The sequence below is a fragment of the Salmo salar genome, chromosome 18, assembly GCF_965601325.2.
Source record: "Salmo salar chromosome 18, fSalSal1, whole genome shotgun sequence".
NCBI lineage: Eukaryota > Metazoa > Chordata > Actinopteri > Salmoniformes > Salmonidae > Salmo > Salmo salar.
In genome coordinates, this window is record NC_138308.1 from 32,000,080 (window position 1) to 32,017,659 (window position 17,580).

The following is a 17,580-nucleotide window of genomic DNA, read 5'->3' on the forward strand; positions in this document are numbered from 1 at the left end:
TAGACATCCAGGTCCAGTCTGTTACTGTACTATAGACATCCCGGTCCAGTTTGTAACTGTACTATAGACATCCTGGTCCAGTCTGATACTGTACTATAGACATCCTGGTCCAGTCTGTTACTGTACTATAGACATCCCGGTCCAGTCTGTTACTGTACTATAGACATCCCGGTCCAGTCTGTTACTGTTCTATAGACATCCCGGTCCAGTCTGATACTGTACTATAGACATCCTGGTCCAGTCTGTTACTGTACTATAGACATCCTGGTCCAGTCTGATACTGTACTATAGACATCTCAGTCCAGTCTGTTACTGTACTATAGACATCTCGGTCCAGTCTGTTACTGTACTATAGACATCCTGGTCCAGTCTGTTACTGTACTATAGACATCCTGGTCCAGTCTGTTACTGTACTATAGACATCCCGTTCCAGTCTGTTACTGTACTATAGACATCCCGGTCCAGTCTGTTACTGTTCTATAGACATCCCGGTCCAGTCTGATACTGTATTATAGACATCCTGGTCCAGTCTGTTACTGTACTATAGACATCCCGGTCCTGTCTGTTACTGTACTATAGACATCCCGGTCCAGTCTGATACTGTACTATAAACATCCTGGTCCAGTCTGGTACTGTACTATAGACATCCCGGTCCAGTCTGGTACTGTACTATAGACATTCCGGTCCAGTCTGTTATTGTACTATAGACATCCCGGTCCAGTCTGTTACTGTACTATAGACATCCCGGTCCAGTCTGGTACTGTACTATAGACATCCCGGTCCAGTCTGGTACTGTACTATAGACATCCTGATCCAGTCTGATACTGTACTATAGACATCCTTGTCCAGTCTGATACTCTACTACAGACATCCTGGTCCAGTCTGATACTGTACTATAGACATCCTGGTCCAGTCTATTACTGTACTATAGACATCCCGGTCCAGTCTGATACTGTACTATAGACATCCTGGTCCAGTCTATTACTGTACTATAGACATCCCGGTCCAGTCTGATACTGTACTATAGACATCCAGGTCCAGTCTGTTACTGTACTATAGACATCCAGGTCCAGTCTGATACTGTACTATAGACATCCCGGTCCAGTCTGATACTGTACTATGGAAATCCCGGTCAAGTCTGTTACTGTACTATAGACATCCAGGTCCAGTCTGATACTGTACTATGGACATCCCGGTCAAGTCTGATACTGTACAATAGACATCCCGGTCCAGTCTTTTACTGTACTATAGACATCCTGGTCCAGTCTGTTGCTGTGCTACAGACATCCTGGTCCAGTCTGATACTATAACTATAGACATCCCGGTCCAGTCTGATACTGTACTATAGACATCTTGGTCCAGTCTGTTTCTCTTTTATAGACATCCCAGTCAATTTTGGTACTGTACTATAGACATTCCGGTCCAGTCTGATACTGTTCTATAGATATCCCGGTCCAGTCTGATACTGTACTATAGACATCCAGGTCCAGTCTGATACTGTACTATAGACATCCTGGTCCAGTCTGTTACTGTACTATAGACATCCTGGTCCAGTCTGTTACTGGACTATAGACATCCTGGTCCAGTCTGTTGCTGTGCTACAGACATCCTGGTCCAGTCTGATACTGTAACTATAGACATCCCGGTCCAGTCTGTTACTGTACTATAGACATCCCGGTCCAGTCTGTTACTGTACTATAGACATCCCGGTCCAGTCTGTTACTGTACTATAGACATCCCGGTCCAGTCTGTTACTGTACTATAGACATCCCGGTCCAGTTTATTACTGTACTATAGACATCCCGGTCCAGTTTGTTACTGTACTATAGACATCCTGGTCCAGTCTGATACTGTACTATAGACATCCTGGTCCAGTCTGTTACTGTACTATAGACATCCCGGTCCAGTTTGTTACTGTACTATAGACATCCTGGTCCAGTCTGTTACTGTACTATAGACATCCAGGTCCAGTCTGTTACTGTACTATAGACATCCAGGTCCAGTCTGATACTGTACTATAGACATCCAGGTCCAGTCTGTTACTGTACTATAGACATCCTGGTCCAGTTTGTAACTGTACTATAGACATCCTGGTCCAGTCTGATACTGTACTATAGACATCCTGGTCCAGTCTGTTACTGTACTATAGACATCCCGGTCCAGTCTGTTACTGTACTATAGACATCCCGGTCCAGTCTGTTACTGTTCTATAGACATCCCGGTCCAGTCTGATACTGTACTATAGACATCCTGGTCCAGTCTGTTACTGTACTATAGACATCCTGGTCCAGTCTGATACTGTACTATAGACATCTCAGTCCAGTCTGTTACTGTACTATAGACATCCCGGTCCAGTCTGTTACTGTTCTATAGACATCCCGGTCCAGTCTGATACTGTACTATAGACATCCTGGTCCAGTCTGTTACTGTACTATAGACATCCTGGTCCAGTCTGATACTGTACTATAGACATCTCAGTCCTGTCTGTTACTGTACTATAGACATCTCGGTCCAGTCTGTTACTGTACTATAGACATCCTGGTCCAGTCTGTTACTGTACTATAGACATCCTGGTCCAGTCTGTTACTGTACTATAGACATCCCGGTCCAGTCTGTTACTGTTCTATAGACATCCCGGTCCAGTCTGATACTGTATTATAGACATCCTGGTCCAGTCTGTTGCTGTGCTACAGACATCCTGGTCTAGTCTGATACTGTAACTATAGACATCCCGGTCCAGTCTGATACTGTACTATAGACATCTTGGTCCAGTCTGTTACTGTACTATAGACATCCTGGTCCAGTCTGATACTGTAACTATAGACATCCCGGTCCAGTCTGTTACTGTTCTATAGACATCCCGGTCCAGTCTGATACTGTACTATAGACATCCTGGTCCAGTCTGATACTGTTCTATAGATATCCTGGTCCAGTCTGATACTGTAACTATAGACATCCCGGTCCAGTCTGTTACTGTTCTATAGACATCCCGGTCCAGTCTGATACTGTACTATAGACATCCTGGTCCAGTCTGATACTGTTCTATAGATATCCTGGTCCAGTCTGTTACTGTACTATAGACATCCTGGTCCAGTCTGTTACTGTACTATAGACATCCAGGTCCAGTCTGATACTGTACTATAGACATCCTGGTCCAGTCTGTTACTGTACTATAGACATCTTGGTCCATTTTGATTCTGTACTTTAGACATCCCGGTCCAGTCTGATTCTGTACTCTAGACATCCTGGTCCAGTCTGTTACTGTACTATAGACATCCTGGTCCAGTCTGTTACTGTACTATAGACATCCTGGTCCAGTCTGTTGCTGTGCTACAGACATCCAGGTCCAGTCTGTTGCTGTGCTACAGACATCCTGGTCCAGTCTGATACTGTAACTATAGACATCCCGGTCCAGTCTGATACTGTACTATAGACATCTTGGTCCAGTCTGTTACTGTACTATAGACATCCTGGTCCAGTCTGATACTGTAACTATAGACATCCCGGTCCAGTCTGTTACTGTTCTATAGACATCCAGGTCCAGTCTGATACTTTACTATAGACATCCTGGTCCAGTCTGATACTGTTCTATAGATATCCTGGTCCAGTCTGTTACTGTACTATAGACATCCTGGTCCAGTCTGTTACTGTACTATAGACATCCAGGTCCAGTCTGATACTGTACTATAGACATCCTGGTCCAGTCTGTTACTGTACTATAGACATCTTGGTCCATTTTGATTCTGTACTATAGACATCCCGGTCCAGTCTGATACTGTACTATAGACATCCTGGTCCAGTCTGTTACTGTACTATAGACATCCTGGTCCAGTCTGTTACTGTACTATAGACATCCTGGTCCAGTCTGTTGCTGTGCTACAGACATCCAGGTCCAGTCTGATACCGTACTATAGACATCCTGGTCCAGTCTGTTACTGTACTATAGACATCCTGGTCCAGTCTGTTGCTGTGCTACAGACATCCAGGTCCAGTCTGTTACTGTACTATAGACATCCTGGTCCAGTCTGTTACTGTTCTATAGACATCCTGGTCCAGTCTGTTACTGGACTATAGACATCCTGGTCCAGTCTTTTACTGGACTATAGACATCCTGGTCCAGTCTGATACTGTACAATAGACATCCTGGTCCAGTCTTTTACTGTACTGTAGACATCCTGGTCCAGTCTGTTGCTGTGCTACAGACATCCTGGTCCAGTCTGATACTGTAACTATAGACATCCCGGTCCAGTCTGATACTGTACTATAGACATCTTGGTCCAGTCTGTTACTGTACTATAGACATCCTGGTCCAGTCTGATACTGTAACTATAGACATCCCGGTCCAGTCTGTTACTGTTCTATAGACATCCCGGTCCAGTCTGTTACTGGACTATAGACATCCTGGTCCAGTCTTTTACTGGACTATAGACATCCTGGTCCAGTCTGATACTGTACAATAGACATCCTGGTCCAGTCTTTTACTGTACTGTAGACATCCTGGTCCAGTCTGTTGCTGTGCTACAGACATCCTGGTCCAGTCTGATACTGTAACTATAGACATCCCGGTCCAGTCTGATACTGTACTATAGACATCTTGGTCCAGTCTGTTACTGTACTATAGACATCCTGGTCCAGTCTGATACTGTAACTATAGACATCCCGGTCCAGTCTGTTACTGTTCTATAGACATCCCGGTCCAGTCTGATACTGTACTATAGACATCCTGGTCCAGTCTGATACTGTTCTATAGATATCCTGGTCCAGTCTGTTACTGTACTATAGACATCCAGGTCCAGTCTGATACTGTACTATAGACATCCTGGTCCAGTCTGTTACTGTACTGTAGACATCTTGGTCCATTTTGATTCTGTACTATAGACATCCTGGTCCAGTCTGTTACTGTACTATAGACATCCTGGTCCAGTCTGTTACTGTACTATAGACATCCTGGTCCAGTCTGTTACTGTACTATAGACATCCTGGTCCAGTTTGTTACTGGACTATAGACATCCTGGTCCAGTCTGTTACTGGACTATAGACATCCTGGTCCAGTCTGTTACTGGACTATAGACATCCTGGTCCAGTCTGTTACTGTACTATAGACATCCTGGTCCAGTCTGTTACTGTACTATAGACATCCTGGTCCAGTCTGGTACTGTACTATAGACATCCCGGTCCAGTCTGTTACTGTACTATAGACATCCTGGTCCAGTCTGTTACTGTACTATAGACATCCTGGTCCAGTCTGTTACTGTACTATAGACATCCTGGTCCAGTCTGTTACTGTTCTATAGACATCCTGGTCCAGTCTGTTACTGTACTATAGACATCCTGGTCCAGTCTGTTACTGTACTATAGACATCCTGGTCCAGTCTGTTGCTGTGCTACAGACATCCAGGTCCAGTCTGATACCGTACTATAGACATCCTGGTCCAGTCTGTTACTGTACTATAGACATCCTGGTCCAGTCTGTTGCTGTGCTACAGACATCCAGGTCCAGTCTGTTACTGTACTATAGACATCCTGGTCCAGTCTGTTACTGTTCTATAGACATCCTGGTCCAGTCTGTTACTGGACTATAGACATCCTGGTCCAGTCTGTTACTGGACTATAGACATCCTGGTCCAGTCTGTTACTGTACTATAGACATCCTGGTCCAGTCTGATACTGTACAATAGACATCCTGGTCCAGTCTTTTACTGTACTATAGACATCCCGGTCCAGTCTGTTGCTGTGCTACAGACATCCTGGTCCAGTCTGATACTGTAACTATAGACATCCCGGTCCAGTCTGATACTGTACTATAGACATCTTGGTCCAGTCTGTTACTGTACTATAGACATCCTGGTCCAGTCTGATACTGTAACTATAGACATCCTGGTCCAGTCTGATACTGTACTATAGACATCCTGGTCCAGTCTGTTACTGTACTATAGACATCCTGGTCCAGTCTGTTACTGTACTATAGACATCCAGGTCCAGTCTGATACTGTACTATAGACATCCTGGTCCAGTCTGATACTGTTCTATAGATATCCTGGTCCAGTCTGTTACTGTACTATAGACATCCTGGTCCAGTCTGTTACTGTACTATAGACATCCAGGTCCAGTCTGATACTGTACTATAGACATCCTGGTCCAGTCTGTTACTGTACTATAGACATCTTGGTCCATTTTGATTCTGTACTATAGACATCCTGGTCCAGTCTGTTACTGTACTATAGACATCCTGGTCCAGTCTGTTACTGTACTATAGACATCCTGGTCCAGTCTGTTACTGTACTATAGACATCCTGGTCCAGTTTGTTACTGGACTATAGACATCCTGGTCCAGTCTGTTACTGGACTATAGACATCCTGGTCCAGTCTGTTACTGGACTATAGACATCCTGGTCCAGTCTGTTACTGGACTATAGACATCCTGGTCCAGTCTGTTACTGTACTATAGACATCCTGGTCCAGTCTGTTACTGTTCTATCGACATCCAGGTCCAGTCTGTTACTGTACTATAGACATCCTGGTCCAGTCTGTTACTGTACTATAGACATCCTGGTCCAGTCTGTTGCTGTGCTACAGACATCCAGGTCCAGTCTGATACCGTACTATAGACATCCTGGTCTAGTCTGTTACTGTACTATAGACATCCTGGTCCAGTCTGTTGCTGTGCTACAAACATCCAGGTCCAGTCTGTTACTGTACTATAGACATCCTGGTCCAGTCTGTTACTGTTCTATAGACATCCTGGTCCAGTCTGTTACTGTACTATAGACATCCTGGTCCAGTCTGTTGCTGTGCTACAGACATCCAGGTCCAGTCTGATACCGTACTATAGACATCCTGGTCCAGTCTGTTACTGTACTATAGACATCCTGGTCCAGTCTGTTACTGTACTATAGACATCCTTTTTTCCCCCAACCTGTTGATGTTCAACTCAGTAATAGACTTTTTAGGTAGGGTGTGATCTTCTAGACAACAGTGTTTATAGGCCTCAAGACTGAGAGAAGAAAGGAAATGGAGAGTGGGAGAAATGAATAGAAAGTGAGGGAGATAAAGGAGGAAGATATCCCTGAAGCATTAGGACACTCTTCTATTCATCCTTTGTCTTCTGCCTTAACCCCTGTTTCTCTCTCTCTGTCCCTCTCTCTCTGTCTGTCACTCTCTCTCTGTGTGTGTATCTCTCTCTATCTGTCTCTCTTTCTCGGTCTCTGTCTCTCTCTCTCTATTTCTATCTCTCTCTCTCTGTCTCTCTCTCACTCTCTTCTCTCTCCCTCTCCCCAGGGAAGGGGTTGTGTTGCTAGGGGACCTAATTTCTGCAGCCTATGGCGATCCTTCCTTTTCTCTGTTGATGTCTCTATAGAAGACCGACCATGAGACCGTCTCAGACAGGATATCCTAATCTATCAGGAACAGTGAGGCTAATGGAGGCTCCCTTTCTAAGTAGGCTACATTACAACGCCTGCCAGGAGGTCTGGACCTTTGTGGCGCAGAAGATAGTGCACCCAGCCCTGCTCAAGATGCCACACTAACACCTTCCTCATCATGAATGTTTCCTCCATCTCCCCCCACAAGACTGTCAGTCCTAGCCATTACCTGATGCTATGCATCCAGCCTGGCAGCCATTGCCGTAGGAAGTGAACACAATAGAGAGCTAAAACCAAAGGGAAGGAATACTCAGTGAAACACCAGCTCTGAGGATTAGACTGAGTTTTAGCAGTCTGTTGTCTGTGGTGATGGTGTAGGGGGGTTGGGATTAGACTGAGTTTTAACGGTCTGTTGTCTGTGGTGATGGTGTAGGGGGGTTGGGATCAGACTGAGTTTTAACGGCCTGTTGTCTGTGGTGATGGTGTAGGGGGGTTGGGATTAGACTGAGTTTTAACGGTCTGTTGTCTGTGGTGATGGTGTAGGGGGGTTGGGATCAGACTGAGTTTTAACGGTCTGTTGTCTGTGGTGATGGTGTAGGGGGGTTGGGATTAGACTGAGTTTTAACGGTCTGTTGTCTGTGGTGATGGTGTAGGGGGGTTGGGATCAGACTGAGTTTTAACGGTCTGTTGTCTGTGGTGATGGTGTAGGGGGGTTGGGATCAGACTGAGTTTTAACGGTCTGTTGTCTGTGGTGATGGTGTAGGGGGGTTGGGATTAGACTGAGTTTTAACGGTCTGTTGTCTGTGGTGATGGTGTAGGGGGGTTGGGATCAGACTGAGTTTTAACGGTCTGTTGTCTGTGGTGATGGTGTAGGGGGGTTGGGATCAGACTGAGTTTTAACGGTCTGTTGTCTGTGGTGATGGTGTAGGGGGGTTGGGATCAGACTGAGTTTTAACGGTCTGTTGTCTGTGGTGATGGTGTAGGGGGGTTGGGATCAGACTGAGTTTTAACGGTCTGTTGTCTGTGGTGATGGTGTAGGGGGGTTGGGATCAGACTGAGTTTTAACAGTCTGTTGTCTGTGGTGATGGTGTAGGGGGGTTGGGATCAGACTGAGTTTTAACGGTCTGTTGTCTGTGGTGAGGCCAAAATAGCCTTGTTGTTGTCATTTAATAAATCTTCTCGCACAAAGACCTGCACAAAGCCAAAGCTTCTCAGACTGAGGTCTTCTTGGTATTTAAAGCTTGGCAAAATGAATGGCATTTTTGCATGGGATATCAGTGTGAAGAAGTCATTGTTTTCACATTTCACGTTGTGTTTCTTACAGGATGTATAGAATGCATTGAGTGCATTTTATTTGCGGTTTAGCTCCTCTGCAGACTGCCTCAGGTGTGTGTGTCTCATCCAACCATCTGATTAGTGGTTTATTTTCCCTGACAAGAGTGGTTTCAGTGTGTGAAGGAGGTGAATGTTTACTCTGCAGGGAGAGATGTGTTTGCCAGACACTGTTTTTTGGCCCAAGGAGCAGTGGGAGAATCACACAAACACACCATATGGTTTAACACCAAGAATTTGTTGAAACAGCATGTGTTGTTGTGAATGAAAACCAATATCCCAGGTCTTATTGAGGTCATGGTCATGTCTGGTAGCGACTGGTTCTGTGTCTGGGGTTGGATAGTACGGAGAGTAGACTAGGCCTACCAGGCTTGTGGTTAGGCTAATCATTTAACATCTTAGGGTGGGAGAGCACTAAAGTGGCCATCCAAGATTGTGAGTACTTAACTCTAGGTTACATTATAATAGGTTAAATATTAAGAACTGTGGTAGTTTCCACCAGGCAGTGTAGTGGGTACATTAAACCATTCAAGATCAACAGAAAAAATAACTATTAACTGTGGACTTGAATCAAGGTGTACCCAAGGTGTACCCCCCCCCCCCCCTCCCCTCGCGCCTCTCTCTTAGCTGAAGACACAGTAGAGGTGATATGTGATAGCCTGACAGGCAGAACCTGTGGTCGCTTCTGTGGGACTAATGATATATATGAAATACTGTGTTCCTTCCCAGTATTAATGGAATGCTGTGGTCCATCCCAGTATTAATGGAATGCTGTGGTCCATCCCAGTATTAATGGAATACTGTGGTCCATCCCAGTATTAATGGAATGCTGTAGTCCATCCCAGTATTAATGGAATGCTGTAGTCCATCCCAGTATTAATGGAATGCTGTAGTCTCATCCCAGTATTAATGGAATAGCTGTGAGTCCATCCCAGTATTAATGGAATGCTGTAGTCCATCCCAGTATTAATGGAATACTGTGGTCCATCCCAGTATTAATGGAATGCTGTAGTCCATCCCAGTATTAATGGAATGCTGTAGTCCATCCCAGTATTAATGGAATGCTGTGGTCCATCCCAGTATTAATGGAATGCTGTGGTCCATCCCAGTATTAATGGAATGCTGTAGTCCATCCCAGTATTAATGGAATGCTGTGGTCCATCCCAGTATTAATGGAATGCTGTGGTCCATCCCAGTATTAATGGAATGCTGTAGTATATCTCAGTATTACTGGAATGCTGTAGTCCATCCCAGTATTAATGGAATGCTGTAGTCCATCCCAGTATTAATGGAATGCTGTGGTCCATCCCAGTATTAATGGAATGCTGTAGTCCATCCCAGTATTAATGGAATGCTGTGGTCCATCCCAGTATTAATGGAATGCTGTGGTCCATCCCAGTATTAATGGAATGCTGTGGTCCATCCCAGTATTAATGGAATGCTGTGGTCCATCCCAGTATTAATGGAATGCTGTGGTCCATCCCAGTATTAATGGAATGCTGTGGTCCATCCCAGTATTAATGGAATGCTGTGGTCCATCCCAGTATTAATGGAATGCTGTGGTCCATCCCAGTATTAATGGAATGCTGTGGTCCATCCCAGTATTAATGGAATGCTGTGGTCCATCCCAGTATTAATGGAATGCTGTGGTCCATCCCAGTATTAATGGAATGCTGTAGTCCATCCCAGTATTAATAGAATGCTATAGTCCATCCCAGTATTAATGGAATGCTATAGTCCATCCCAGTATTAATGGAATGCTATAGTCCATCCCAGTATTAATGGAATGCTGTGGTCCATCCCAGTATTAATGGAATACTGTAGTACATCTCAGTATTAATGGAATGCTGTGGTCCATCCCAGTATTAATGGAATGCTGTGGTCCATCCCAGTATTAATGGAATGCTATGGTCCATCCCAGTATTAATGGAATGCTATAGTCCATCCCAGTATTAATGGAATGCTGTGGTCCATCCCAGTATTAATGGAATGCTGTAGTCCATCCCAGTATTAATGGAATGCTGTGGTCCATCCCAGTATTAATGGAATACTGTAGTCCATCCCAGTATTAATGGAATGCTGTGGTCCATCCCAGTATTAATGGAATGCTGTGGTCCATCCCAGTATTAATGGAATGCTGTGGTCCATCCCAGTATTAATGGAATACTGTAGTCCATCCCAGTATTAATGGAATGCTATAGTCCATCCCAGTATTAATGGAATGCTGTAGTCCATCCCAGTATTAATGGAATACTGTAGTCCATCCCAGTATTAATGGAATACTGTAGTACATGTCAGTATTAATGGAATACTGTAGTACATCTCAGTATTAATGGAATACTGTAGTCCATCCCAGTATTAATGGAATACTGTAGTCCATCCCAGTATTAATGGAATACTGTAGTCCATCCCAGTATTAATGGAATACTGTAGTCCATCCCAGTATTAATGGAATGCTGTGGTCCATCCCAGTATTAATGGAATGCTGTGGTCCATCCCAGTATTAATGGAATGCTGTAGTCTATCCCAGTATTAATGGAATGCTGTAGTCCATCCCAGTATTAATGGAATGCTATAGTCCATCCCAGTATTAATGGAATACTGTAGTCCATCCCAGTATTAATGGAATGCTGTAGTCCATCCCAGTATTAATGGAATGCTATAGTCCATCCCAGTATTAATGGAATACTGTAGTCCATCCCAGTATTAATGGAATGCTGTGGTCCATCCCAGTATTAATGGAATGCTGTGGTCCATCCCAGTATTAATGGAATGCTGTAGTCCATCCCAGTATTAATGGAATGCTGTAGTCCATCCCAGTATTAATGGAATGCTATAGTCCATCCCAGTATTAATGGAATACTGTAGTCCATCCCAGTATTAATGGAATACTGTAGTACATCTCAGTATTAATGGAATGCTGTGGTCCATCCCAGTATTAATGGAATGCTGTGGTCCATCCCAGTATTAATGGAATGCTGTAGTCTATCCCAGTATTAATGGAATGCTGTGGTCCATCCCAGTATTAATGGAATTCCAATGGAAGTCAGGTCTACATTATTCACTGGAACACCCGCATTATCAACTAATTCATCGTGGGCATGACATTAATATTTTTACTGGAAAAAGGATATAGACCACAAAGTAAAAGTTGCAAAAAGATGTTGGTGTAACCAGGTGTGTGTTGCTGGTGATCTGCCTAATTAAGGTGTGTGTTTTACATCAGTCTAACAATGTGTGCGCGTGTGCGTGTGTGTTCCAGGTGACCTGTCCCCAGTGCAGATGTCTCCAGTGGCCCAGTCTCAGTTCCTCCCTCTAGCCGAGGTCCTCTGCTGTGTCATCTCTGACATGAACTCCTCCAATATCACCGTCAACCAGGAAGCCCTCATCAGTCACATGACCAAGGCTCACCCAGGTAACTTATACAGATGTATAGGGAGAGCTTCATATCCCTACATACATTCAACCACAGGTGCTCTTGCAATAGAGTAATTCTAGGTGTCAAAAAGGGGAGAATTATATCTAGTGTACTAATGCTTAACGTGCAGTTTTAAGTCTGACTGCAAACTAGTTGAGTACATCTGCCAATATACAGTAACTTTTATGAGATTTATAGGAGATAAACTGTATTAACTAATGAGGCTGATCTTCTCTCTCTCTTCCTGCCAGGTATGACCATCCCTACTCAGGACATCCTGTACAACGCTCTGGGCTCGTTGATCAAAGAGAGGAAGATCTACCACACAGGAGAGGGCTATTTCATTGTCACTCCTCAGACCTACTTTATCACCAACAGCCTGGTGAGAGAGAAGAGCTGGTGGACCTCAGGGTCTGGAGACAACGAGCTGCCATCCCCTCCCCCCATCACCTACCTGCTCAGTAATGACACCCTGGAGAGCCACTCACAGCCCCCTCTGGTGGCCCACTGCAAGTCCTGCAGCTGCTTTGCCCCTGCCCAGAACGTGACCAATCCTGATACTACTGCCACTACAGCCACCACGGTTCCTCCATCCCTCCCAGACCAGCACTCGGTTTCTGTTTCTATTAGCGAGTGCACAGGGAAGAGTCTGAAGTGGTCCCGGGACCACAAGCCTCAAGTCCAGCACCAGTCGACCTCGACAGCCGCAGACTACCAGGCTAGCGAGGTCAGCAAGACCACTACGGCTACCGCCGCCAGCCGCAAGGACAAACCGGGGAGGAGGTTTGGCCTCAGCCTCTTCAGGAGGAATGGAGGGAAGAAGGAGAAAGTGAAGAAAGAATATGCCTCGTTCTCGGGTCAGTTCCCTCCGGAGGAGTGGCCGGTGAGGGATGAGGAGGATCTGAACAATCTGCCCAGAGACCTGGAGCACGCCATCATCAGACGCATCAACCCTGAGCTCACTGTGGACAACCTGACACGCCACACTGTACTAATGAAGAAACTGGGGGAGAGAGGAGGGGAGAGAGGGACGGAAACAGAAGGACGAGGGGAAAGAGGGGTGGAAAGGGATAAAGGGTTAGACAAGGGAGACAGAGTAGACAGAGGGGACAAGGTGGTGGACAAGGGCATGTCCACTGAGATCCTGACCAGCTCCAAGCCCAGACATCAACACTCCTCCCGGCCCGTACTCGGAGCAGGGGCTGGGGGCAGGAGATCTACTTCCAAGGCCTCTCGCAGCAAGAGAACGCATTCCTCTGGGGAGAAACAGAAAGACAGGTTGAAGACTAAGGCCCCAGTGTGTGTGGATGTGGACCCAGACAGGGATGACCTGGTCCCCTCTCGCCTCAGACCTGAGCTCCCTATCCATGAACCAAACCATAGAGAGGATCCAGGAGCGGTGGAGGGGAAAAGCCTCTATAAGAAACGCATTGACAACCCCTTTGAGGGTCAACCACCGGGGAAAGATACAACCACAACCCAGACTGTGGCCCCTAGCATGACCCACAAAGAACAGAGGAGGAGAGAGGGAAAGGAAGCGAAGGAGGGGAAAGAGAGGAAGACTTCAGGAGGAGGCAGGAGAGAACGAGTGGGACACCGTTCCAAATCCTGGGACCCGCACAAAGCCAAAGCGACCACCGATGACACAGAACATGTTGGAAAGTCTCGTACAACCGAGGACAGGTCATGTGACCGTCTCCACGAGAGGGGGTTCACCAGCGACCCCCTCCTCCTGCACCCCTCTGACACCAAACCCCCCAGAGAGTTACCGTCAGACTACAGCTCGGCATACCCCCAGAGCAGCACCCTAAGGATAGACGACAAGGTTAGATATCAGAGGGAGAGAAAGAACAGAGGAAGGGACAGCAGGGAGGGAGGGAAGGAGAAGGAGGGAAAGCATAGAACGACACAGCAAGCAGAATATGGCAGTGCAAAGGACCATAGACACGCAGCAGTAACAAGCCAAACCCTAGACTCTGATGCCAACCTCCCTAGTACCCACCTCTATGACCCAGTCCCTGCCCATCCGTGCGACCCGGCCGTGCCCTGGTCAAAGCCTGCTGTGCATCGCAGGCACTCCTTCAAACACACAGACACACAGGGAGACCTAACCCACAGGCCTGACCTGCTCTCCTCTCACCAACAGGCCTGCAGTACCACACCCAACCAGCATGGTCTGGTACACAGCAGTGGTGACAGTAGAGAGCACAGGAGTCCAGGTCATGAGCATGGGGACATTGATGGGTTAATGGTGGAGAGTAATGGCTTTATGATAGAGAGTGATGAGTTTATAGAAAATGATCACAGGCTTTACCAGAGAGCAGAGGAAGAAGATGAGGATGCCTGTAGTTCTCTGTATCTGAGTGAGGAGGGAGTCATTGACAACAGAGAGATCTATCAAACACGAATGTCTCACTATCATGATTCTCAGTCCCTCTACCATGATCCTCAGACCATATACCAAGACACTCACTTCGACCACCAAGACCCTACCCACTACCACGACCGACCTCACTCCTCTTACCACGAGCCCCAACCCCACTTCCCCGACCCCCATTCTCTCCAAGGAGACTGGGATAGCACTTATGCAGAGGAGCACTCTTCTACCATCCACCAATACCCCTCTCTGTCCCCTCACAGCCCCCATGGACAGGAGGAGGAGAGGTGCGTCAGGGTGAGCCGCTCTACCCATAGCCACCTCAGCCAGCCGTCACCAGGGACCCACTGCGATCCCAGCCCCAGGCGAGGAGCCCCGATCCAGCCCCAGGCGAGGAGCTCCAAACCCTCTCTGGAGGGTTTGGAGCATGCTGGGGAGGCAGACAGCAGCATATTTGACTACTGCCAGACCAGCGAGGTGGAGTCTGACGCTGAGACCCTCCATAAGTCAGCAGACGAGGGGGACGGGGAGTCGGCTCACTGGGGTTGCGGAGTAGAGGAAGACGGGGAGCAAAAGGGGGGCTTTGAGACCCTGAGGGAGAGAGGAGGCCTTCAGAGCTCAAGTATCAGTCTGGGCATGTCCAGTGGAGCCGGAGGGGGAAAGATGATGGGGGGGGCAGGGGAGAGTCAGAGCAACACGGGAGACAGCGGGATAGACTCGCCACGGTGAGTTTCTTTGTATTAATCATCATCGAACATTAATGGACTGCAGTTATAACATTTTTAACAAAAGGTCTCATTATATTTTGTGAAATGATTGTGACAATTTGCACTAGCTAGGTATTATTAAATGACCATGATATTCACCAGTATTAGTCTTTTTTATGAAAGACAAAATACTCTTATATCTTCTCTTCTCCCTTAATGAATATGCCCCAGAAATGGAACTGTTCCAGGCAGCAGGACCTATCCTCCTCCCATACTCTCCTCTCCTGTCCTGTCCTTAAAGTCCCAGTCTGCCAGAAACACATAGAGGAATTTGGCCCTTAAATCCCGTTTATTTGTCTTCTCACCTGCGACCTAGACCCCTTTCTCCAGCTGTAAACCTAGCCTCTCTCTGTGGCTGAGGTAGAGGCAACAGGGCCTACAGAGCCAGCTGCCTATAGCGCTGGCCCAGGGAGGGTGGAGGAATGTGGAGCTGCAGTGAAAATAAGCTGAGGCTGGAGGTAGTTAGATGACCCATGGCCCTGGTCGGAGGTGTGCCTTCCCTCTCTTCCCTTTTCATGTAAATGGATATAAAGCTGAACAAACACCCCGTAGCCAATTAGACCAGGCAGTATTTATACAGAGGGGGATGATTACTGTGAATAATGAATGGGTAAACCCTCACGTTTAACATTGAAGAGGGGAAAAGTTTTGCATGAACTTTATAAGAACTTGGCTTTTTTCCTTTTGTGGTGAAGAGTAGTTTTTTTCACCCTGAATTTCACAGTATAGTTAGTGTACAACTGACTAGGTATCCCCTTCCCCTGAATGTGAGTGTGTGTCGATCAGTGTATTGCATATTGTATTTCTTTCCTACTGATATGGTTCATCTCCCCACAGGAGTTTTTTGTGTGCGTTTTATAATTTATACTATGCATTTACACCGGTTCTTCTGTTTTTCCCTACAGCACCCGTGTGACTCTGGCGACCAACAACACAGTGATTCTGGAGGGTCTAAAGAGGAGAGGTTTCCTACAGAACCTGGAGAAACTGCACTCCAAGAGCTCCGCCATGAGACCACAGAGCTCGTTGCTACAGCTCACACCAGTCATGAACGTATAGAAACCATAGGCCCCCAGATGCACCTCCGAGGGAGGGACAATGAGCTCCCTGACGCAGCTCCGTGTGAGGGCCCATGAGTCCTCTAATGCAGCTCCGTCTGTTCCGCCATCAGAAAGCGTGGGAAGTTAAGAAGAATGTGCAATCAGATATGGGGTTCACAGCCTATCTGTTTGTTTCACTGCTGTCATAAACCTGCTGTGAACACCTAGCTTTTCCTCATTGTCTATGCCGGTCAGTTATCCAGTCCTCCACGGATAGCGTATAGGAGCAACTTGTGGGTGCTCAACCCAGACCTGTCCCAGAGGAAGTCCTTGTATATTTTATTCCTCCCCTTTCTGTATATAACATTTAACAGGAATATCCTGAGAAGTATTCGGCTAACGACTAGTGAATCTGCTGCAATGAATGCATGATCAATCGATAGGTGGTGTGGATGTAGGAGGTAGTACTATGAGTTTGCATGGTCCTTCTACTAGGCCCGAAATTGAATTTTCATACCTTTCCTTGTAGCCATGTGTAACACATAAATATTTATGTACCACACAAGCCACCACCTCACTGAATGTTTTGTTGACACTTATACCGTACACTCATAAGAAAATTAGTACCTTTCGCTTCTCCATGTCACTCTTCCAGCACCTAGGGCTTAGCTTTTCAGCTACATCTGCCAGGCGCATTTGTATTTAATAGTAGTTCCTACCTACCCTTTCACAGAAATTCCTGTTGTAAGTAAACAAGTTCATTGACGTCGCTCAGTAACGGCCGATACAAACCAGAAACTGGCAGACAGAGGAGATAAGCTAAGTCCTGGGTGTAGGTAGAGGCTCCAGGGACAAGGTGTACATGGAGAGAAATCCCAGCCACATCAACATGGCTCTGGGGGAGCTCGGGTTAGGAATGTCAGGTTGTTTAGCAATGACCTGATTTAAAAATAAAATATGAAGTTAAACAGTGGGACTTTTACAACTAGAAGGGAGGGCTATAATTTTTGTTGGGAATGAGGTAAGCAAACCTTAGACAAGGCTGCCCCCAATTGGACACAGTAAAAGAAGAAATGGAGGTATGTTTGAAAACTAAAATGAGCCAATGGGCTGATGGTTACAGTAGTCTGTGGGGGAGGTAAAAGCATGGTCACTTACATAATTCAGAAATTCTCAAACATTTAAGTGGAAAGAAGTTTTCAAATCACATGGATTAATGAACATTAAACTTCTACATTGGCCCTGCACACTATTGTATTTTTAGGGCATCCCAAACTGAGTCAAC

At 46.2% G+C, this 17,580-nt stretch overlaps 1 protein-coding gene across 1 annotated transcript in view; it reads left to right on the top strand.

Moving 5' to 3' along the window:
- The window catches only part of LOC106577247 (storkhead-box protein 1), a 53,873-nt gene extending 37,013 nt beyond the window's left edge, over window positions 1–16,860 (top strand). Inside the window, exons 2-4 of the mRNA XM_014155173.3 lie at window positions 11,956–12,108; window positions 12,363–15,213; window positions 16,161–16,860. Coding sequence (XP_014010648.3) covers window positions 11,956–12,108; window positions 12,363–15,213; window positions 16,161–16,314 — 3,158 coding nt within the window. The 3' untranslated portion in view covers window positions 16,315–16,860. The remainder of the gene's footprint in view (window positions 1–11,955; window positions 12,109–12,362; window positions 15,214–16,160) is intronic.
- The last annotated feature ends 720 nt before the right edge of the window (window positions 16,861–17,580 follow it).